Genomic DNA, 25,257 nt, shown 5'->3' with positions numbered 1-25,257 from the left:
AGGCCCCTCTATCCAGTTCTGGCCTGTTTCAACAGACTTTCTGAAACTGTACGAACTGGTAAGACACAGCCGAAGAATCTGAGCCGCAGGGAGGGGCTGACCAAAGCTGTGTGTTGGGATGAAGGCAACCATCTCACTAGGAACAGCAGCGCTGAACTCTGTGCAGCTCACACAAATGTATAAAGTCACACCATGTAAGTTTAATACACTAGCAAAATATTTATTTTATAATGATAAAACAGAAGTGAAGGATTTCTTTTTGGTGTGCACCAGTAATCGTAGTAAAAGAATAAGGGGATTATTGGACTCTTTATACATTTCAATGACAAAAATTCATAAAGGTTAGCATCAAATTCAACTGTTCTCCATTTACAAGCATAAAACTTACCATAATACCCCCCAAACACATATATAAAGAATTATAGTTTTAAAATCTATAAAAAGTAAAAAATATACAGTCAGAAGATCTAACTCTTATTCAAATCTTTAATATAAAATTGTAAACATTTATTTACACAAAGGAAATGTGTATAACAAAATTTTGAGCACCCTTTTCAATTGAATGGTGGTTTTTGGAAGGCAGTGGATGTTGCACAGTGACGCTCTCACCTTTCCTACCCAACCAAAACCGCAGTTTATAAATAAAGCCATGGGCGGCTGGCTAGGTACAGTTCAGAGAGATACATTTTATTGCTCTGAAGCTGCAGCAAATGGAAAGCCCAAGTGCATACACAGACAGCTACATATTAAAGGGCATCAAGGCAAAGCCCAGCCCCACCCATGCACCTCTCGGTACATGTAAACCGTGTTGTCATTTCCATTGAACTGTTTCAATGTTGTTACAGCGATACCGTACTTCCAACAGTCTGATCCTATTACGCGGACAGGGACCACAACCAGAAGCGAAGGCTGTTTTTTCCATCAGGTTAAACGCTGTTTGGATCCTGCTCACATATGAGGACCAATGGGCATTAGAAGCCAGTTTGCCTAGAATCACAATTTTATTGCAACAGTACCATGAAAAGGGCCTGTCATCAAATCTAGATACCTTCCTGAACAAACCCTCTGGTCAAGCAGGGCAATATCCACCTTAGCTTCCAGAAACAGTAGAGGAAAGAGTACATCTGCGTTTTCCTGGACATTTAGCTGGATTGCCTTTTTGGTAGTAATAATGCAGACAGCAGATGTTCTTTTCCTCCAATTAAGAAGTTACAACTGCATGGATTGTATTTTGACTTATTCAGAACAAAGTCTGTGTGCAAAATCTACTGGAAAGTGTAGCAGATTTCACCACAACCTGAACAGGGAAGAAATAAAAGCTGAATTCTACTACCCTGTTATTTCTCTCAAGTGTTTGTAAGGGGGAGGAAAAAACAGTGACATTGAAGGATGTCACTTGCAACTATGAGGTTCCAAGCACCCCCAACAGGAAGGGAAGGCACACTGGTGCAAAGTTAACCCTTAAAAATAAAAATACAGCAAACACTCCTTCCCCTGCCATTGCTAGTTTATATCTATACTCTTCTAATGACACTTACCTTGGACCAGTTTTTGGTTTAACTTAACATTAAACCAAACTCACTAGCACTTTTCTTAGATTGCCAGTATAAGAAAAGTTAGCATCAGTTATTTGCATCTCAACTACTTACTCTAGAAAATATCAGAAGTGTCAACAACCAAAGTCACTAACGCCTTCGTCCTCCTACCCAGAGACAATCTGTATGTTCTCTTCTTGAAAGCTCCAAGAGGGATTAAGTCTGCTTCAGTGAAGATTATCCACTACTCGACGGTGGGATCCACTGATCAATGCACATCTTTCACCAACAGTTCAACGTGATACACCATCAAATCTGTTCAACAGAGCGTAACTCATCCACACTAGGTAAGTGTGCTGGACAAACCATGTTCCATGCATATTTGGAAAGGGTTAAAGTATTAGTGTTAAAAAGCAGTTTTTAAAAGTGCAAATTGTCTCATAAAGGAGCTGCAGATACAGTAAAATCTTTTCCTTCTTTAAAATCAATGTTATCCTTCACTTCCCTTCACCCGCTCTGGAAAAAAACCCTCTCTCATGCATCTCTGCAGTGCAGAAAGCTCCCGAGGAAGCCAGTCTGTGTCGAAGGAAATTGCTTTTAAATCACAATGCTGGGTTTGGTTTGAAAGTTTAAAGTTTTCCAAAAAAAGCGGACTTAGAAAGGGAAGAGGTATTTGTGCATTTAAAACAAAAGCTTTCAACTTTATTTTCATTTTAAAATAAAGGTTAAGGCAAGGTGGTTTGTCGGTGGATAAGGGATTTTTTTGGTAGAAAGTAAGGACTTTGGAACACTCATTGTTCCCATTGTGGTTTTTGTCCTTTCTGCGACTGACCCCAATGTATTGGATGAGGTCTCCTTGGGCTGAGCTGAAGAACCAGCATCTGCTTCAAGGGATATTAAAGAAGTAAATCCACCAGCTTAGAGAGAGATTATCCAACTCGTAACCCAATACTAAAAAAAAAAAAGTATTTAAAGGGGGAAGACTTCCATGTTGGAGCAACCCTGATGCAAGTATTCTCCCAGGCTGCCTGTGCTATTATTGCTGATAAGGACTTTCCACCTCTCAGCCAAATTCTTTCTTCCTCATATTTATCCTGAAGTGACAAAGTCTTGTGCTCATTATGTCACTGCTAACTTTGGGGAATGAACTGATCTCAAAAGTTAGTTTTACTTTTTACAACAAAGAAAACTAGATGAGCTGTCATGAAGCAAAGCCTTCATTTAAATACAACTACCTTTGGAAATAAGTTATGAAGAAACAGGTGCAAAGTAAATGGCTTTACAATTCACGTTAAACCTACTATAGTTTAAAAGTTCTCCCATAAGAAATTCCCCCTTTAAACACAGCAAGGTATAAGCCAAGAACTGTGCCTCTCTACAACAGAGTGCAAACTGCAGCTTAAAAGACTACAATCTATTAAGACGGCTACCTAGACTAACTGGCCAGGTTTTAATACTTTCTTTCATCTATCACCAGCATCTAGAAATATTTACTGTGAAATATCACTTGCTTATGGAGAGTACAGGCACATGCTTCAGCGATGGGGAAAAGAAACAATTCAAAACATTTTGCAAGCGTACTCAGGTGCATACAGCCTCTTCTCAAACAAAAAGTCAGAAGTTTGATGGACAGTACTACAACAGCATGTCAAGCTATCAACAAATAATGATTGCAGGAGACTAAGCCCTAAACACCACTTGTGCAACTATTTGCTTGCTTTCTGCGCTATTTCTGTGGAATCTTATTTTTAAATAATTAGAAAATTTGATTTTAGAACACTGCAAGTGAGATTTCTGAAAGGCTGGCTAGGACACACAATTTTTTTTGACCTGTTGAAGCGTGCGGCTCCTTAAGAGACACCAAGACAAAGCGCACTGTTCCCGCAGACCTGCTTGGTGCGCCATTACCGTGTATCAACACTCATTGAGAAGCAGCTCCAGTCCCTTTCCCAACCGTTTACCTCTAATGCCTGCAAGTCTCCTCAATGCCACAGGTTTTTTGGTCCAAGTGTTGTTTGTATTTCATGAAATAATTAAAAAAGTAGAACCCCCACCCCCGGCCCCATTTTAATGAGTTCCTAACAACTCATCCAAATCATTCATCCACTCCTCTGAAGTCCTGTTTTTCAGCAAAGAGTCTATCAGATCTGTGTCACCAGTTAAGTTCTGAAGTCCATTATTGCCTGACTGGCCGCTGTAGGCAAAAGGCAGCTCTTGACTGGTTGTCCTCACAGGGTACCCCTGACTACAGTGCAGATTACCTCTGTTAGGCATTTGCTGATTTGGATTCTGGTTGAAAGCATTCAGCTCTGGAACAGTCTGGTTCATGCCAGGCAAGACCTGCTGTGAGGGCACCTGCTGTTGCGTAGGTGGGTTTGTCCGCTGCTGTGCGCCTAAAGATGACGACAACATCTGCCCGGAGACGGCAGCATTCATAGAGGTCATCGGTCTGCTGGTGCTGAGGCTTACCTGAGGCATTCCTTGGGCAAACTGTTGGCTGGCCATCTTTAGATGAGTTTGCTGCATGTGGAAAGAGGAGCTGGCAGTAAATGGTCCCAAGCCACTGTTTGCTTGCGTCTGGTTGTTAATATTAGGGATAGCTTGGTGTTGCCAAGACGGGTTTTGAGCCCCCATAGCAGCCGGTACTCTTGCCATCTGTGGCTTGGATAAGGTTGGGTTCAGTGCACCTTTATTGTGCTGCTGAGAAATACTTGAGTTTGCTAAGGTGTTCTGCCCATACCCAGCAGGAACGGCAGCACCCTGGCCCAAGCTGCCTTGTCTCTGCATTGGTGGCTGTCCATTGGCACTTTGCGTTGCATGCTGGGGCACCATCTGGGTCATACCAGACGCCAAGCTGTATAATCCCCCTCGCTGAATGTTTTGCATATTGGTATATTGAGTCACCCCCCGATCCTGCTGACTGGAGCCTGACTGGAGCGGAGGAACAGAACTGTGTCCGGGTCCCATCTGAATCATGTTCTGGGTCTGGGGAAACATCCGCGGACTACTGGAGCTGGACTGTCCTAAATTACTGACCCCAGGCATGGCTGAAGACGACCCTGAAATGCAAAGAAAAATTTTGTACATTAAATACCTCGGCTCAACCAGAGCCAAGCTGGGCTTGTAGGCACTATAATCCAGACAGGAGGTGCAGCTGCATTTGTATAAACCAACCCACGCAACCAACACACGGACAGCAGTACTCTAATTAAAGAGCATCAGTTGTTGCTCCAGTTCGCACCTTCACCTTCCTTGATCTCAAACACAGATATGCCAATGTCCAAAAATATCTGAATACCACTTCTAAGAGTTCAGCATCATCAATTTAAAAAAAATTAGACTTTAAAGGCAGGACTCTGATATTTCTTTGTGAACAAAGGTATACAGGCATACTTTGAAGTGCATGTGCAATTTGCTAGGTTGTTAAAAAAATACCACTTACTGCACATACACATTCCCAGTTATTCCGTGCATACACTGTATATGTCATATTGTACAACTGTAGGGTTTCCAGTCCTGTGTTTCCACAATTCCAGAAATTTCTTCGATTTTATATAAGTTTCAGAAAATTTTGGTCAAGTATCTGTTGGATTTCCACAATGAAATACTCCCTATGTTAATATGCAATGCTGATAACAGAGCAAGATGATTTGCAAAAGTAAGTCCTCTGTTTTTTTAAATTCTGTGTAAAAATGTTTCTTCCTGTAGAAAAAACAGCCCCCTACTTAGAGCAAAAACAAAAAAAAAGAAAAAAACAGAAAAGCACTGTGAGGTGTAATGCATATAATCCCCTCCACACACACATTCTACAGTCAACCAAGGGAAACCTACCTACACTAGTACTTTCTCTACTTTCAAACCAAAAAAAGTAAGCTTCAGAATTTTATCATATTTTAAGACAGCTGAGAAAAACTGGCTTTCCATTATTATCAACTCAATTTTTATTCAAATACATTTGAATAAAACTATAATTCAAATGATACTGAATTAATTATCAAAGCACACCATGAAAACGCCCATGTTACGGGGCTGGGGATGGAGTCTTATTGAAACAGTACAGTGATGAAGCAGTACACACACCAGGATTTAAGATGCAAAAAAACCAGTTACAACCATAACAAGGAAAGTATAGTTTTAATAATACTGATGTTCATTATAGCAAAACATAGTCTATTTCTACCAGGTGTACTACTGTATTTCTCTAGAGAAGTGGCAGGAGAAAAAAATGTTTCAGTGCAATACTTGAAGGATGCTACTGACGGCTGCGTTAACACAATCCTCCTGTACTGGTATCGAGCTTCTTCGGTGAAGTAACAAAACCCAGCCACAGCGCTACTAGACACTGCATAGACACGAACACTGTCAGAATGAGGGTATCACATTTCTGTTTGCATCTTTTCCCTTCAGTATTCATTTCTATGGGAACATAAGAGAGTAAGGAAACAAAAGGAAGGGAATAAGCGCTTTTTTGTACTTTAGGTTTATGAAAAAAGACAAGGGGCTTCTTGGTGCCCTGTTAAGCAAGGATTGTTCAGGTAAGGAGATGAGTTTTTACTGTTCTCTAGTTCTTCCACATTCGTGAAGCTATTCCAGCTTGATGGTAACAACATATTTTATTTATCAGCGTTAATACACTGAAGACATACCAAGCTGCTTCTCCTACAAAAAAACCCCACGTAGGATACTAACATGTAATGAAGTGAATTCAAATTGCATTCCTTTCTAAAGGTAGCAGGGATAAAAAAAAATATTAGAGAATTTTAAACTCATCCTAGTAGATGAGGGAAATAATACATCCCTTATTTTTCTTTAATGAGGGTCTGTGATAGATACAAGCAGTACAGATATTAGGCTTCAGAAAAAAAGCTGAATCCTAATACATGGAAGTTAAGGAGAATTTGTAAATTTCCCTGTAAAGGGAAATGGTAGTATAAAAAGGCCTTTAGATCAGTGAAGGTACTTCAGAATTTTACCCATTTCCAAAGGAACATTAAGAATCAGAAGCCTAAGTTGTCCCAGGTATCTGGGACAGGGGAAGCTGTTACTTTGCAACTGAATCAGAGTATAGGTCTGAAAGCTTTGAGGCACAGTGACATGGGAAGATGTTGTAATAAATTAATTAAAAGCTATCCAGTCCAGCAAATACGAAGACACCTTGTTTTTTACTCCTGATATTTCTTCTGCCATTATTTCAATTGCCACGTTTACTTACCTGTGAACTGTCCGACCTGTTGCTGGTACGGATTCTGAGGTTGATCCTGGTACTGGGGAGGTGGTCGAGTCAGATGCCGCTGCAGCTGTTGCTCTTGCTGCTGCCGCTGTTTCTCCTAGGAAAAGTCCAATGTAAGACAATTAGAAAATAAGTCAAGCTTTTTCCAAGGGTGACTACCTTAGATAAAAACAACATATCTACACGCTTTTATGCGGAGCTGGTAATTACAGGGGCTTCTGAATCCTTAAAGTCACTTCAGACCTTTGCTCTCAAGGTTCAAACACAGTCAGCTTCATCTGATGAGTGACAAGACTAGGAACCGAGAGGCAAGAGGACAACAGCACGCACTGCAGGAGTTACTGCAATGCATGTCTGAAGCTTTTACAACATTGAAAATCTGAGATGCTAGTCTCTTAATCAGTAACAATCAACAGGCATTTATAGCATTACTCTACAGACACTAACAGGTACAAAAAGAGCAAAAGTGAGTGTGTACAAAAAAACCCTCGTACATACTTTTTTACTCTTTATCCCAAGATCAATTTATTTTAGACCACTCTTTAGAAATTAAGAGTACAAGTCAAATATCAACAATGTTACACAGAAAAGTAGAAACTGAACACGTAAATATTTTCTAGCCCTTGTTTTAAAAAAATTAAAAAACTGTACACAAACCCTTATATACCACAAGTTTTCCTGGAAGATTATGGAAAACTGCAGAACTAAATTTATAACAGAAGCTATATAAGTTTTGTTATTGCTGTGCAAAACTGTTTTCTTAACAATGCACCAATCAATTGAAAAAATCCTACTAATGATTCAGAATAACCTTGCATCTTTAAAAGCACATTCAACTCGTATCTAATTCATGATAAAAGCACTTGAAAAATAAAACAAGCAAATTTTGTATTGGGAAATTTTCAGGGGAAATGAAATTTAAAGCCTTGAGGGGTATTTGAGAGTGTCTGTACTTGCACTAGCAGTACACTCGGAGGTCTTGACAGCATAAACAGCCAACGGGCTGCTTTTACAATACGAAACCTATCAGGCATAGCATTTCTGGCTCTTCCTCCACAGATACCTTCAACCGGACTGAAATTCTGAGATAACTAAGTAGTGACACAATGCACAACTACCTACTTATCTAAAGTTGCACAGGGCACAGAAGGGGACAGAAATTCCCTTCCCAGAGCACTGGGGTAAAGACACAAGCAATAAGCCTTAAAGAAGAGACAAGTGCAATGTAACAAACAGGCAGATACACATTGCTACCAGCCTTCTGACATGTCTGCAGCTCAGGAGGTGTTGAGACATGCAGAGGAATGCGGAGGGCAGGCTGCCTGACAGAAGGGACCTACTACTTGCAGGACCAGTCAAACCTGAAAGAGGCTGACCACAGAAGCAAAGGAGAGATGCCACAGTTCTGAGAGAAACCAAGAGCTGCAGAACCTGGCTCAGAACAAAACTAAAAAACAAACAAATAAAAAAGGCAGGATACCAAACGCAAAGACAGCTTTGGTGTCACAGGGAACGGCACTGAAGCTACTTGAAACTAATTCTCCTGCAAAATAGAGATGAACTGATTCAGAAATCTTTTCGTAAAACTACATCCACAATCATGTGTATTCAAAGAAATAAATATCAAATTAGAATGCTAACAAGACTCAGCTTGACCGGGCAGCACAAGGCCAAGAAACGTGGCAAATGCAATATCCAAGCCTATTCAGCTACAAAGCAAAGCCACTCCTTGTTTGGTATCAGAGTCCCAGCATCACTATAGAGACACAAGACATAGAAGTTAGTTGTTACCATAACTAGGACAAGAATAAAATATTTTCATAGTACTGATATTTACTAGAGCAACATGTGCTGGCTAAGCAGCAGAACACAGGTGGAAAAAAAAAAAGTATTTCAACACCATTTGAGGAATGCTACTTATCACCATGTTAATACACCGCGCTGCTGTTCAGAGAGGTCTGGCGGGTTAGGTCCATTGCTTGGCTAAGGAAACCTACTGCACCCCAGCTCTAAGAGCTCTCAATCACCATTCACCAGTGGCGCAAAAGTACAGGCAACACCCCATCTTCCCTTTCTCCCCATCCTCTTCCAAAAAGTACCTGTTTGTTCAGATTTTGGGAGAATAACGATTTGTAATTTTTGACATTTGATTCTAACACACAAGGCATCAAAAACTGAATAGTTTACTAAAATATACTGGAGTTACTTATATAATTATACAGCTCATACAGAAAATATTATTTTACTGAAGATTTGGGCATTTTTGTCTTCGGTCTTTGATAGTATATTTATCAACATAAAAGGTATTTCCCCCCAAATCCCAAATTGTATTTTTACCCAAATATCAAGTATCTTTATCAATGCTGACACAATTTTCTTCAAAACACTGCCAAGTACATTCTTATGTTTTTATCTACATGTTTTCATCTACATTGGGTCAAGAACTGAAGGGGGTTTTTTGTCACCTCAGTCTAGTCCTCAATTTTAACACAAGTCTCTAAGCAAAGCAGCCATTAGCTAGGACTTGGCACAGCCATAGGTCCCCCACGCTGCAGATTCTACTGCCCTCAAAATGTAGTCCACAACCAAGACTTCCCGTATTTTCATTTCAGAGGAGACTGTATCATTTCCTTCTTTATCAATAAAGCTTTTGATAGACAGTTGCTGTAGTAAAAGGTGTCCACACACAAATACAACCGTTACCCGACCTTCCCTCACCATCTCCATTCTCCATACTATTATTACAGGGAAAATCCTGTCTACCAGGATAACAACTCCCAACTTCAAAGTTGAGAACATTGAGATTTATCACCTTATAATAGTGAAATTACACATTCAAGTGTTATTAGTTGAAGGACCCCAGAGCATTTCATTATTTTTTTAAATTCTCAGGCATAAATGCAGCTTTGTTGGGTTTTGTCTGGGGTTTTTTTTGTTGTTTTGGTTTTTTTTTTTCCTTCATTAAACCACCAGCTCTTTTTTTTTTCCTTTCATTATCCTTAAAGACAAGTTTTCTACGGCTCTTCCCTCCCCCTCTCCCTACTATCTTCAAAGACAAAACTTTTCAGCAGTACAGACCATTACACTTTTTGCAAGAGATCTGAATACCAGGTTTTGCCTGGGTCTCGCAAACCTTCTTTGAAAATTCATCTTCCCCTTCCTGCACACCAGATACTGCTAATTCCTCTGTATATGCAGTGCCGGTGCCTGGAACACGCCTGCACAGACTTTTAAAAACACAGAAAAGCATATATGACAGGAGTAAGGCCCTTTGGGCCGATTCCCAGCTGAAAGACTTGCAGAAGTCTTCAAGCTTAGAAAGGTTCACACAAGGACCCTCTTTGCCTGAGAGAGGCTAAAGCAGCTTTCTGCAGTCTGATGGACAGCAGAGTTAAATTATTTTGGCAGGATAAGATTCAAGTTGGATGCAGATGTCTAATTATCTTCCCCAAATAAACAAGTGAAAGACGGTTTAAAATTTGAAGCATGAACTTCTGTGGATCTCAGAGGGAAGAAAGACAGAAGGCACAATGAGCTTACAGAGTCCCTTGCTCACTGCTTCCATTTTTAAAGCTCTACAGAACACATCAACAGTATCCCAATCTTATCTTTTATTTTCGCTCTGATTTCATTTGCTTTTCTTCTTTCACAAAGAATTACACCACTGCTGGTATGATACCTTCTCTCCATGTCTTGCTTTTTCACACTGCTCAATTCTACCTGTTTTATTCTTTTCATTCACCACAGTGCCTTGTAACAGGAAAAAAAAGCCTGGGCAATCAACTGCTATGTGTTTGGGTTACTTTCATAGAAACACAAAAAAGTGATTATACTTATGACACCAAAGCACCTGGCAGGTTACATTCTTTATATTATAATGTGATAACCATTTGACAAGATCTCAAACGCTGTTTCAATCCAAAGCAAATCAGTGAGAAGGAAAAAAAAACAAGACTGCTGGCCCCTCTCACCTGCTCAGCCAGAAGGTGTTGCTGCCTCTGCTCCATCAGGAACTGCTGCTTCTGCTGCTCCATGAGCAAGTGCTTTTGTTGCTGCTCCCTCTGCTTCTGCTGGTCCATCAGCATTTGGTGTTGCTTCAGCACTGCCGCTTGCTGCTGATTGCTGAGATAAGATGGGTTGCTGTGGTTACCTGCCATGGAGACGTTGGGAGCCTGGGCACCCACGCCAGGGCCCGGGACAGAAACCGGAACGCGAGGGACGTTAGGAGAAGGGTTTTGATCCTGCAGAATATAGAAAAAAGTGACATGAGCTACAGAAAGAGATTAGCCCTCCAGAATTTACAAACTGTGTCTAGTTACGCAGATTAAGAAAGACACTTTCATGGTGATGACCACCATTTGTATTATTTTTATCGCTTTACGGGATAAGGAAGAGAGACTGTATAAACAAAGTCTACACAGGGAAGGGAATCATAACACATCTCAGAAAACCAGAAATTGTCAGTTATTGCTTATTTGTACATTTACATTATTTAATAAAAATTGTATTGGTTCCTTATATTTTGCCATCTTTATGCAATGGCTTCTTCGCTCGAGAACCTTCTAACAAAAAAGGCAAAGAGCGATACAGGTCCCAGTTCAGCTAATTAATGACAGCCCCAAACCCATTTATAAAGTGCCAGACACAGAAGGGACAGGTCGGAGCTCAGGTCAGAAGCTCCACAACATTCAGGATCAGAGGCTTTAACTTCAGTCTCAAAGCACTTCCCCAAGCCCAGCTCAAAGCAGTGAGTACAGCTCTGTGTGCTTCTGCTCAGCCGGAGGAACAGCACCAGTCACAAACAGCAACCCAAACACACCAGCTTCAGTTAACTCTGGTAGAACCTCCTCAAACACCACGTTTTAAATTTTTATTATACGAAACACTTATTTAAATCCTGCCTCTTCTGTCAACACTTAATTCAGCAAGTGTTTATGCCTCCCCTTCCTGAAGTTGCGTTTTTCACTATCAGAGTATTTACTATTTGCAGGTGAAGGGGAAGCAGGCTATCATTGATCAAAATGAGTCTTAACGTATTTTTCCAGCAATCTAACCACCACCATATTCCACAGAGAAAAACATTACTACACACAAGCCTGCTGTTATTAGTTTTTCAGAAGTGTGCTTTTTTTTGGAGATTGGAACTCGGAATAAGCAAAAATAACATGGAATGATTACCAGTCAAGATCCGATACCAACCTCTTTGTACCAGCAAATCCATTTGAATTTTGACAATTTTTGTCATTTTTAAGCACAGTTCAGCCTTATCTCTGATTATGCACACAAATGCTTCTTTCAAGTTGAGAATTCACCTAATGTGTTCGGCTGTTGGTTCTTACTCTCTGCACTTTCATAGGACATTATGAGCCAAATATAGGTAATGCTGTGCTAAGTTGCTCTACAGGCAAGCTTTTGAGAAATTCTTCAGAAGTGTTCATTGGTATTTCTGTTCATTCAGTGCAAGCGTGGCAGTGTAGATGCAAGGTCACCTTCAAGCTTTTCAGTGAGATGGATGTGTGTCACTGACCCCCTCTACCCTTCCCCTTCTTCTGCCATCAAAATGTTATTAGAGCATTACTTCTGCTAGCTTTTAAACAGATAACATTTTTTTGTGCCTTATGAAGCACACATTGATCTCTGATTTTTATTGGTATATCTGTGTGGTCTTTATCACAGACTAATCAGGTCTTTTTCACAGGTGTTTTGTTTTCTTGAGGGAACATACTGCTAGAGTTGGACCTCCAACAGCTTTTGCTAGAGGAGCTTTAATCTTTATAACAAAGACCTTTTTTCTTAACAAGCCCTCTAGTACGTGCGTTGCAGGCATGTGTTACAGAATTCCAACAAGTCTGTACCTCTATCCACTACAAACATTTTCACTGCAGCACACCTGTAGTATCAATTATATATACGGCAAAGAAGCACCAGAACTCTCCTTTACAGGAAAACTTGAAACATATTGCTTCAAGCAGACAAATATTACCATTACTCATTCTTAAAGATTTATTTCACTCCTATCCTATGCTTCCCCAATCCCCAGAGACTCAAACAGTAACAAAATCCTCAATCTGAAAAGCCCCAAGGAACACCCAAGAAATCAGGAATGCAGCCCCCACTTCCATGTCTCTTCAAAAAAGAAGCAACGAAAGGCATGTCTTTTTTACAGCAAGCCAACTCTGACACAAGTAGGGACTAAAAAGCAGGTAAAGAAATCAAAGCTTCTTTGAGAATACTGTTTAACACTACAGTTTTACATGAGTTATTTTAGGCAAAAGTTTACAAAGCATCTATTTATCCTTGCAAGTAGAAGCTTCTATGAAGCATGACATAATTTATTACCCACAAAGTATTTTAAGCTGGAAATCACACATTACCACATGACCTAGAACTGAGTATTAAAAACCATCCCCAGTAGAAAACAGAGATCTTGATTCTTGTTTCATCTTATTGAATATTATCCTTTGCTTCTTTAAAATCACGCAGCAACTGTTTTGAAACAACACCAAGACTTACCTATCCAATGCCTTCTTGCAAAACCTCAAATCTGCTGCTAAACAACAGGTAACAAAAAGCAGAACATTCACCTGACTGTGTGGTAATCGGTAGGCAATGTTTCCAGACTTGGGTTTCAACAGGATCATCCCATTTTGATCATCGCTCACGTGAGACAGCGGTGGCTGCTGGCGCTGCTGTATGTATGCCAACATGGGAGTCTTGTTCTGACCAGGTACCGTAACCCCCTGTTCACATTCTGCTTTGTAATGCGAAAGAGGCTTGGTGTTCCCGTAGTCCAGCATAGAGCCTTGACTATTCACAGGGTTCTGGTTCAAGCTGTTTTGCTGATGACCCAAAATGTTCACATGGTAATTGCCTCCAGCTCTCGGTGAGCTTTTATTTCCCATATTAGGCATCATGAGTTTCTGATTGTTAAAGTCTGGCTGGTAAACCGATGGGCTGGTGGGATTTTCCATGGTATATGGGACAGCCAGTGGACTATGAGAAGGCCCAGACTGTTGCCACGTAGACATCTGATTTGTTTGGTGGACTTGTGAAGCTTGCTGCTGGTTCTGCAACATCTGGTCTCTCTTCTGCTTGGCAGCAATCTGCTGAAGTTGATGAGCAGAAGACATTTCTTTGGCACTTCCTGTGCCCTTCCCAGGTAACAACACACTGGGGAGAGGCCTCTGGACGTTCTGAGAATGGTTTGATGCCTGCATCATGGACTGGTTAGGATTTTCAGTCATTGACTGACTGGAAGGCTGAAACATAGCCTGAGAACTACCAACCGCTGGAGAAGCGGCACTTACAGGTACAGAAGCAGCACCAATAAATGCTGGACCTGAAGAAGTGGATCTCACCTGGGGAGATCCCATCTGTTCCTGTTCAAAGGGTGCTGGGGAAAACTCAGTCTTTATGTTAATATCTTGTGGCAATGGAGTCTGTGCAGCTGAATTTGAAGAATCTGCATCTTTTTTCTCTTCAAAGTCTTCATTGAAGAGATCCTTCATGTCTTCATCGGGCACTGATCTATTAAGCTCCTCAATAAGTTCCTTCCATTCTTGCTCATTTAGATTAAGATCAGGCATCAAGTTATTCTGAGATATAGAACCCCCTGCTCCAGCAATCATACATGGAAGATCATCCACCGGCTCCTGCTTCAGCTCTTTGTTCAAACTCAGAGGAAATGAGTCATCAGCATCGCCACCTCCATTCATTTGCAGGCTGGAATCTGGAAGACACTTCTTGCTGATGCCATCCAGCCCCATCGGATGTTTTCCATTAAGTTGTAAGGTATCGCCGCTGCCAGATTTCTTGTCAAGATGATGGAGTGGAGACACAGGGGGCATTCCATTGGAAGAACCACTCACTCCACCAAGACCATCATCACGACGCAGTTTCTTGGACACAGAGAATACATCACCATAGCCATTCTGCTGGTCTCCATTCTGAGGGGAAGCAGCACTATCAAGCTTTCTTTTCACAGTCTCATGGAGCTGCTGGAAAAAAAAAAAACAAAAGGAAGTTTTTAGTTGTTTAGTTTTATGTTTCATAGCTTAGGATTTTTATTTCTTACCAGAACATTGTCTAGCTCCAAATAAAACGTTTTAGGAAAAAAAAGCTTAAAACAAAAAATGTTACATCTTTGCTTTGATAAGATTTGTTTTACAAGTCATCACATGAGATGACTTCCTTATTATAATCTCTTCAGGGTAAACTTTCAAAAATACGTACTACATCAGAGCTCCCTCCTTCAAACAAAACCAAAAGCTGCCATATACCTTGACAACAACAAAAAGTTGAGAAATGGCTGTGAACTGGCATATATTGTGATTTTTCCTATTCAAAATGAAAAAAAATATTGAAGAATGTTAAGATTCAAATTTTAGATGAGAATAAAAACCTGTTTTTTATTTGGCCCATGTACAGGACAACACGGTATAACTGTTCTGTAAGACTACTTTATAAAGCAGTCTCACATTTCAATATTTATAGAAAAAGAGACCCACTTCTCTTGTGATTATAATTTCTGGAGAAGAACTATGTATATAAATTTTGTACACAATCACATTTTTGGCACTAAGTTTGGCAAAACCAGTTTGTCACTAAGTGTCCACTGTTTCACACTCCTGTAAAATGCAATTCAGAGTTCGGCCAATTCTGTCACAGCAGAGTAAGTTTATTCTGTTCCTTCCCTCCTTTCTCCTTTGCCAGCTGCTCCTCTCTGCACTATGACCACCAGAGCCCCAACCAGCTCAACAGTCGGCTTCTCATAGCTAGTGAATGCACATATTCTTTTTCTTGCAGTGCCACCTACAAGCAACCAGAGGGTACAGCAGCAGTTTCACACAGTTTGAGGGCCTCTGATCAACTTCTCCTTCCTAGTAGCATACTTTCAAATATAAAGTTCTTTCCACTGACCTCAAAAACATCTGAAAACGCAATTCATGCACACATCAAAGATGACTACAAAATTTTCCTTCCCTCGGGTGCATTCTGTAAAAAAACTTGGGCTTTGTTTGTGGTGGAATGCTACACCAACACTGACAAACCTGTGGGGCAGAGACATGGCTCGAACAGAGCAAAGCTCCGTCAGCTCCCCTGACCTGCACAAAATGCCTTTGTGTATCTCGGCAGGACACCTGAGGAGAATCCCTACGAAAAGCCACCCGTCTGAAGCATGGTTCACTACACAGCTGTTCTCTCCGATGGCAGAAAAGCAGCTCATTAAACAAACCTCAAGACAAGTATGCTTATTTTAATATTACTTGCAGTCTCCACGATGCAGTCCACTAGCCCCCCTTGGGGAAAACTGTCTCATCCAAGAACAAACAAGGGGAACCCTCAAGATCTCAGTACTCAAGCAAGAGGTTGTATGTAGAGCCAGCATAAATTATCAGAAGAATTTTACAGCACTTGCCTGGTCCACAGCATTCTTTGATTTAAGGACTGGTTCATAGTTAATTGTTGTAAATTTTTTAAACAGTCTACAGTTAGATGACCTTCAAAACTAACACTATTTGTTTATAAAGCTTGCATAGGTAGCAGCAAAATCTTATTTTTATCTGAGGGACAGACTGCAGCATCCCAGGAGACTATGATGATCTAGACAGTTCGTGGAAATAGCAGCTGAGTAGTGAGATCAGCAGCAGACCTAACAGACATGGCGAGGGGTGCGTTTGGAGAGGAGGCTGGAACTTCAATTCTCTTAATTTGAATATTAGGTCTACATCTTGGAGTAGCAGGTCTAGAGTCAATTTTTCAAATACTGACTTGAAAGAATAATGGAAATTTAGTGTTTTGTAAAACGGCAAAATAATAGAAAGCAAAAAAGTCTCAATTCAATTGCAACATTTGGCTTTCAGCAAGTTTCCCACTGTTTACTTAATACTCCAACAGGGAAAACCGAAGCTCAAGGTGGATGAGTAACTTGCCCAAGGTCATACGATGAGTCAATCACTCAAAGTTTGGAAATGGATCCTCCTTAATTGTAAATCGTTAGAGAAAAACACACTCCCAAAAACTGACATACAAGTAATAACTTAGCTGGGTACACTGAACATATACTAACTTAGTTGAAGCAAATTTCTATGTTAAAACAGAACATATGCCCATTGGGGTCACTGCTCTCATTATGATTCATATAGACAGCTTAAGGCAACTAGGCTTTTGGTAGTATTATAGCTACAATTGCACACAGCTCTTCACAGGCTGCAAAGCCCACCTGGCTTTCTGGACAAATATTCCAGAAGTTAACTTGTCCTAAGGTCTTTGTTACTGTACTACACCATTTGTAATATATGCAGCTAACTAGTCTACGATTAAATCATCCATGCTTATAAGCTACATTTACTGTAGTCTAGAACGAGATACTGTCAATACAAACATGTAGGAGCTTTCGTAACTATATGGGTTTTAATGGTCATAATGCTCAGATATCTGATTATTCATGACATCTTGACTTTAGCTGCTCTAGACAAAGTCCTCCTTTCACCTAAAAACTATATTCCTTTGTTGAAAAAGGAGATTAAAGAAAAAAATAACTTCAATAAATTCACTAATGAAGTAAAATTTGGGGGTGACTGCTTCCAGTCTTACTTCACCTCATCTAAATCTATGATTATTTGAAATATATCCTACCTGTACCCAACAGCAAACAGACACACAGGAAAGCAGAAAATCTGCTTATCTTCTATCCATACCAGAAAAGATTGAGCCTGGTTCATTGAGCCTGGTTCATAACCAGGACACTTCTGAATTTTAGAAGCTATTCACCCACTGTACTTGTATCTCTGTTCACTTTTCACACTAGAAAGTCAAAAGCATACTCGGATATTGTGGCAGGAGCCCTACACTGAGATTCATGCTACTGTAGCTAGCTATCTACAACACAGCCAGCTAACCAGCTTAAGGCTGACCTAGTAACAGTGTTCCACTTTCTACCTCCTTTCTTCTTTCAAGAAAAGACAATGCTATAAAAATTTGTGGGAGGCAAGTTACAGGTTCCTCCTCCTCTGCCATTAGAAATATATCCTGATACCTTCTATATATTCATATTTAATTTTGAGCAAAAGAAACTGAAATTCGCACAACAAATATGTTCATGTAACTACTCCACAAATAATGCAACTTTCTCTTGTGAAATTCCTTTCTTATATGCATTTCTTACATACTATCTCAGCTCTTGATTTCCTAACAGAAAAAAGAAATACTAAATTCAGTTCTTCCCCAGTTTGTCTGTGTCTATCCAAGTAATCTGGTTTTGGGGGAAAAAAAATACGAGGAGCATGTGAGACACAAGTCAGACTGCAAGCTATCTACATATCAAGCTGCTCCAACAGAGTTCTCAAGGCAAGAAAAACCTGTTCTCTTCTGCCAAAACTCAAAAAAAAAAAAAAAGAAACACTGACAAAGTAAAGCATAGCTTGCCACTCACTAAGAAATTCCCTTTAGCTTTAATTTTATTGTCTACTATCATTCTGTAAGGCACAGTTGCCCTGTGGTATGCTGTCCACGGTTTCCTTAGCAGAATCAATTTTATTTATAACACATGAGCCAATCCTTTCCATCGTCACAAGATCCGATACAGAAATGTATTCGCATTTTCTCAGCCTACTCAACTTCCCAACAAAAGATGAACCTGCGTGATCATTGCTATTTAGCTTTGCCTAAACATATTACCCCAAAAGCATTTATGTGAAGTACTTAAAACAATACAGGAACAGTGCAAAGTAAGGGACGCAAGCAAGCCTCAATCCCTTGGCCCTAGACGGGACACACCGTTTCTCAAAGAGCCACTGAAGGGCCACAGGCTGCACCTCCTTCACATCATCAGAGCTGCGTTTTATTCATGCGAGTCCTCAACGTGGTAATAAATGCACTTACTTGGCAGCAGCACTCATGCAAGTCAGGCATAAGTGTGGACTCCTCCTGTGAGGAACACAAACTGATAAAACCCAGGTGGCATCCGGTCAGAACAAAAGAGGTGTCCAACACAAGCAGCCTCTGACCATATAATTCACTGTATATACACGATATACTTGACTGGGACACAGAACCACAACGCTGTAGATGGATGCATGCCCAGCCAAATGACAAGGCTTCCATCAGAAAATTAACAGCACACAAATAATTTTGATAAGCTATATTCAATCTCTGTCTTAAACCCACCAGTTTTACCACAGCGCTCAGCCGTACTGCGGTCTTACTGCAGGGACAAGTTGGCAGACTTCATAAAAGCTGTCCACAAACTACCACGGAAGCCCAACAAGGAGAAACTGGAAAAGCTTTAAAACTTCATCTACAGCTTTCCTGTTTGCACTGGCAGAGTTCAAAACTTCAGAGTCCAGTGCAGTGTTCTCTTACTGCCTTGGTGGGAAAAGGGCATGAATCACTGATCAAAACAGTGGCACAAAGTTGTTCTGGGTTTGGGTTTTTTTTTTGTTTGGTTGGTTTTAAGAGAAGATGATTATTCCAGGAATCAAAACATCAGTGTGGAACACTCCACACCTGACGCTAGTTTTAGATAATAATGTGAAACCAATGACATTTCAATGCATTAGAACTTAACAAGCACGAAAGTTTAGTTCACATTGTTCGCTTGAACTCCTTCACGATGCACAATTTTCAAACTGAGGACAGTCAACTAAACTACTTTTGTAAAAATCCAGTAATTTATTATACTTTGAGTCCTGTAACTGAAGACAGTAAATATATTTATAAAACCCAGAAATTGTACACAAGTTTCATTTTTTCTGAAAAAATAACTAGTGAACATGGGAGAAGCAAAATTAAAAAAAAAAAATCTCATTCTTATACTGCACCTTTTAGGCTCCATATAATGTTCTTGTTTATTTTTTTTTTAAAGCTTCTATAACAGAGATTAAAATATTCTTACAGGATTCGGCAGAGCTTTAATTTTTTGTATTTTATTTGGAATAAGTTTACCATTCCAGTCTCAGAATTAAGCTATGTCTACAAGGATTTGTCATGAAATACCAACATGAGAAATACAATGCTGGTCATTTTCAAAGAAGAAATGCTATAGTACTCTAGAAATGTAATAAAAACCTAGTTCTGATACACCTCCTAGCTAGATACCAGCATTCTCACCTAAAAGGGAAAACCAAAATAGAATATATCCGTTTTCTCTGCCATGGAAGCAGTAGTATTGCAGCACAGATAAGCTCCCATGAACCAGAGCTCACAGCAGGTCCTCTGCAGACACAGGTTCTCCTCTCCCGCCTGGCCAAGGACAGGAGCAACAAAGATGACAACCTCTTAAGCTGAAACAACAACCCAAGTATCAGAAACTGGAGAGAATGAATTTGGTATGGCAAACCTAACATTCTGACTACACGACATAGTAGGAACTCCCCGCTTACTGTGCACCTACCCACAGCTTCCAAAGTTGTGTTCCCCCTGCAAGGAAAGTGTTTTATTACCCAACGCGTTCCTGCATTCCGCTGTGTTGTCAGAACCAAACTGCTGGACTAGTTTCAATTTTGACTTTTACTTTAATTCCAGAAGGCTTTTGTATTTGGGTGACTGCCTGCTGGAGTGAAGAAGGGCTGTGGATATGCACGTCTATAAATATCCCAAGCCTGCATTAGTCACAAGGGGCAGCTTCTGCTACAGGAATTGTTCTGCTGAATCAAAAAAAACTGTTGTGTCTTCAGCTGCAGCGCCGGCTCCTCCACCTCGCCTGAACTTCAACAGCAGCAGCAGAACAGTCACTCCCAGATCCTTACAATTTCGGAAGCATCACCGCATATCTAACTAATCTAGTACGGGAAATGTTTCAAACAGACAACAATACTTCACATAGAATTAAACGGAGGGAAAGAAAAACCTGTCCGAGTTGTTGGGCAACAAACTATCAGACTTGTCAGCAAAAACAAACAATGGTGGCAAGACTACACTGCACTATAGTTATGTATAAATAATGTGGAAATAATTTGCTATTTTTGCGGTGAAACATAATTTCACAATTTAACACCCCTATACCACAACTTACACAAAAATGAGGGCTTCTGAATTGCTAGTGTACCAGCCTGAGCTTCGTTAGTGGAATGCTATTAATGCTTGTCAGTACAACCCAGGCAATCTACTCCCTTTAATTTATTACTTTCATTTTTTTCCACCAAGAAACATTGCATTGCTCTCCTTACATGTAAATTTCTTTTTAAACTTTTCACTTGGTGCCTTTGCTTAAATTAGAACTTGCCTATTATTAAAGTAAAAACTTCTATCACTCCCAAATAAATGCTGGTCTGCTCTTCAGCTTTAACAGCAAGCATTCCCAAGACAGGCCACCGACTAGACCTCCTCTGCCCATTCCAGAAATACTGTTTGTGGGTTTGTGGCAGTCCTAGACAACGCAAGCCATCTACACAACAACTGCTCCCAGGTGGGGAAAAAAAACCAGTAAGAAACAGGGAGCAGGTCTCTGTCCAAGAGACCACATCATAACGCAAGGAGAGGAGATGAAAATCCAGATCTCGCCATTCTCATTCAAGCAAATCAAGAGAACGCCTTCTGTTCAGCTCGTTGGACGCACTATGTTACAGTCTATCCGAGAAAGACAAGGCAGCCAACCTTTCCACTGCAGCGAATTTAAACAGCATACTAGAAAGAACTTTCTCAGATCAGAATCTGGCAAAGAGGCAAAAACACACTAGGGCACAAATTCTCTCGTCCCAACTTCGCCGATTCTCAAAAATATAAGATTAACACAAAGGGCAATACATCATCCAAACGCTGAGCAACTTCTACTTTGAACATAGTCTTAATAACGTCATCTTAAACATTGTTTAGATGTTAACGTCATCTTAAACGTTGTTTAGAACGTTTATGAAGCAAATATGAAGCAAATTTCAACATTTTAATTCCCCATTACGTAATGCTCTCAAAATTTTAAAAAATAGGAAGCAAGTATGTTTTTTCATCTTTTTCCTCAAATAAAGGACAGGCCTATATGGTATACAAATCATCTAAGGTATTTCTGTATCAATACTGCATTCTCTTGGTTTCTGTGGCTCACATTTTAGCGCTGCTTAGTAAGAAAACAAAAGACGAATCATCCCCTTACTTCTGCTTGCAAACAAGATCCATCCAGCTTCAGGATCTCAAACAGAGAAAAGACTAACGGAAGAGAAATACACCCGTTTTTGGCCACATGAAAAATCATACAGGACATGAAGCAGGAAGTGGCAGTGCTATCCTGTTCCCCATGACTACTCTGAATTTGCAGAAGATGCTCTGAAGTGCAGCATCGGCGAGCACACACATTGTCCGCGCTTGTGGCAGTGCAGCTTCACGGCCTTCTACTACGGGCCCTCAGATGCTAGATCACAAACTCTTTGCATTTACATGAGCTGCTTTCTCTTTCAAGGATCAGAATAAATGCTTCATCAACTTTCAACACAAAGCACCATTTTCCAAGAGAAGATTCATATGCAGCTTCATGGAAAACTCTGGATCGTAACAGCAGTGATAGCTGACATAATGCACGTTTCACCGATCCCGCAACATTCATTTGACAGGAATGTGTCCAGGATATTTTAAAACAAGGTAATTTTGGTGCTCATCAAAACTTTATTGAATATTGTAAACCAAACCCACATCCTTCCCATACAAAGCACACGCTTGGTCTCGATAACAGCTACATTATTGCCAGAGGTAAAACACCAACCTAGAGAGGCACCTTCTACACTGAAGCAATGAAATTAGCAGCGGAGGTTTCTTGTCATTGTTTTTCAAAACTTGAATTACTAAGCAAACCAACTCTATACCCTAGTAACGAGGTGATGAATCAGTAGCTGCAATTAAGCTTACAGTCATGTATCCTAGGAAGGAAAACAGCAGGCCAGCACGAGGAAGAGTCATTCACACACTAAAACCCTCTTCTGTTGTGTAAATTGGCCACTGGCAGCAGCTTCCTGTACAAGAAGGGCTTCCCCAGATGTGCAGTGCATTTCAGAACCTCACTGCTGTTGAGAGTCCTCATAATGGACGCTAATTAGATCAAATCCACATCCAAAGCAATTGAAAAGAAACAACACCGATGAATTACAGACATCTTTCTTTTAGAAGGTCAATATGAAGACACATGGTGGCACTTTAAGCAATAGGATTTGACATGCTAAAGAGCTCTGTGTGTAACAAAAATACGCATTATTAATGGATAGAGCCCCACATGCAAAAAGCCTTAGAGCCCAGACAGGACGTCAACAGAAATCCCACAAAGTCTTTAGATAATAAAATACGAGTTTGAGTTATTTTTGTTCTTACACAAGTTTACATTCAAGATCAGTCTACTAAACAACTGCTACCCGGAAAGTTCTACAGAACCACTGTCAGGAACGCACAAGGCTTCCTCAAGTACTCTTCGTTAACAACCATCTGAAGTGCTCTAACTGTGTCACAAGCGTCTTAAGTCTTCAGAAAAGTCAGCGTGTCCTAGATTCTCACATGTATATTAGCAAGAACAGAAACAATCTAGCTGAGCAACATTTTCAGTTCATCTTGCAAATACTACACACTGCACACATGCTGCCTAGCACTAGCTACATTAAAGAGGACATCGATGCGCCCCGTGTTTCAATATTTCGCATCACGTCCAGTCATACCCAAGCACACAGTAAGCTCTATCCTGATAGTGCTTTGGAAACTGTAACCAAATGAGGTCCAAGACAGCAGAGAAACACATCCTGCTTCCGTTCTAATCTGATCAAACACACAGGTCATCTTAAAAATATGATTTGATCTACATAATAACCTGAAAATGTCCTAGGTTAATCCAGTATCCCCTTTTGAAGACAGCCAGAACAGTACTGCACCATTTTCATGCAGGCCACCATCTAGAAACACCTGGTTTTAAGAAAGGTATTAAGCCAGGCAATCTTTAAGAGGTCATCCTACTAACACATCAGTATGCAGCAGTATATTTAAAGGGCTCAGAATCAGTTAAGCAATGGCTATCTTGATATACAAACTGGGCTCTGTGAATATATCCCGACAACCAGAAATGTCAGAGAAGCCAGAGAAACATTCAGAGTTAAGCCAGTTTTTAATGGGTGGAGTGGGATTCTAATTAGTGTTCACACCCACTAGAGTGAGTGGCAAATAAGCAGCTGCCTTTGCACTGAAACTCTTTCCAATATGTACCAGAATTAATACACGCATTATTTGCCTTAACAATTCCCCCGCGGTAATAAGCCCATCCTTGTCAAGCGACTCCACTAAACCCTGACAGCTTAAAAGACATAAACAAGCGAACAAACAAAAACCCCAAAGCCGCCGCAGCATCAACGCTCCCCTGACAGCTTCTGCGCCCCGCAGCAGGCTCCCCCGCAGGGCTGCGGGCATCAGCGAGGGCCGCCCCCCGCTCCCACCTCCGCAGGCAGCGGTTTGTACGCGCAACGCCGCCGGGAGAGGAAACGCAACGGCCCCGAGCAGCCGCACGGCGCGACCAGAGCCGACCCCGGCCCCCCCGCCGCCCCGCACAGCCCCCGGGCGGGCCCTTACCGCGATCAGCGCGCTGCTGCGGCCGTGCTGCTCGCCGCCTGCCGCCTCGCCGTCCAGGCCGTTGGCTCCGCTCCGCTCGGCGCTCCCCGCGGCGGCGCTCGGAGGGGGCGCGGGGGGCGGCGGCGCCGGGGGAGGGGGGGGCTGCCGGTGCTTGCCGGCCCGCTTGGCCTTCGCCTGCAGGCAGCGCTGGTGCAGGGCGAAGGTCTGCTGGCGCTCCAGCTCCAGGCGCTCCGGGGACACGGCCTGGTAGCGGGACTCGCAGGCGCTGTGGTGCCGCCGGCAGAGCTCGATGCGCCGGCGGAGCCGCTCCATCACCGCGCTGTGCCGCGGCACCACGAACTCCGCCATGGGGCAGGGGGGCAGCACCATGGGCCAGAGAGCGGGGGGGGGGGGCCGCCGCCGTTCACCGGCTCCGCGCACCGGTCCCCGCCATTGGGGGGGGGGGGGTCCCCCACCTCGGGCCTTCCCCGTGCTCCGCCGCTCCTTCCCGCGGGCCTTCCCCGGGCTCCCCCCGCCGGGCTCGCCCCCGCCCCGGTTCCTCCCCCCGGCCCGGCCCGGCGCCCGCTCCGCTCCGCTCCCCCCGCCCCACTTCCTCCTTCTCTCCCGAGGCCGGTGCCGCTTACGCTTCCCCCCCCTCCTCCTCCTCCTCTCCCTCAGCCCTGCCCGGCGGCCGCTGCCCGCCGCCCCCGGGGCCCGGCCGGAGCCCGCCCCGCTCTCCCCCGGCGCGGCGGAGCCCGGCGGCCGCCGCTCTCAGGCACGAGCCGGCCCGAACCCCCGACTCCCCATTGTTATCCGCGCCGCCGCCATCTTGAAATTGTTTTTCCCCTCAAGAGCCGAGTTGAGAATAAATAGGCGGAGCTTCCTGGGTGGTAGGCGACGTCACGTCACGTAGCGCGTCGCGGGGCGTGAGGGACGTCCCTCCGAGCCAATAGGAAGGCGCGGAGGCGCGAACGAGGCGGCAGAGGC

At 42.1% G+C, this 25,257-nt stretch overlaps 1 protein-coding gene across 2 annotated transcripts; it reads right to left on the bottom strand.

Moving 5' to 3' along the window:
- Positions 1-199: 199 nt before the first annotated feature.
- MAML1 (mastermind like transcriptional coactivator 1) lies at positions 200-24,660 on the bottom strand. Of its 2 annotated transcripts, none has more exons than XM_075441588.1 (5): positions 24,292-24,660; positions 13,350-14,762; positions 10,737-11,006; positions 6,748-6,862; positions 200-4,594 (listed from the first exon to the last, which is right to left on the bottom strand). In XM_075441588.1, exons 1-5 carry the CDS (start codon positions 24,658-24,660, stop codon positions 3,603-3,605), a joined length of 3,159 nt encoding a protein of 1,052 aa, XP_075297703.1. In that variant the 3' UTR covers positions 200-3,602. The 2 variants fall into 2 exon arrangements, with proteins under 2 accessions (XP_075297703.1, XP_075297704.1); XM_075441589.1 differs by having other exon boundaries at positions 13,350-14,759.
- Between the last annotated feature and the right edge of the window lie 597 nt (positions 24,661-25,257).

The sequence above is a fragment of the Opisthocomus hoazin genome, chromosome 22 (genome assembly GCF_030867145.1).
Source record: "Opisthocomus hoazin isolate bOpiHoa1 chromosome 22, bOpiHoa1.hap1, whole genome shotgun sequence".
In the NCBI taxonomy this organism is placed as follows: Eukaryota; Metazoa; Chordata; class Aves; order Opisthocomiformes; family Opisthocomidae; genus Opisthocomus; species Opisthocomus hoazin.
The sequence above is the reverse complement of the archived record's forward strand: the minus strand, read 5'-3'. Positions and strand labels throughout refer to the sequence as shown.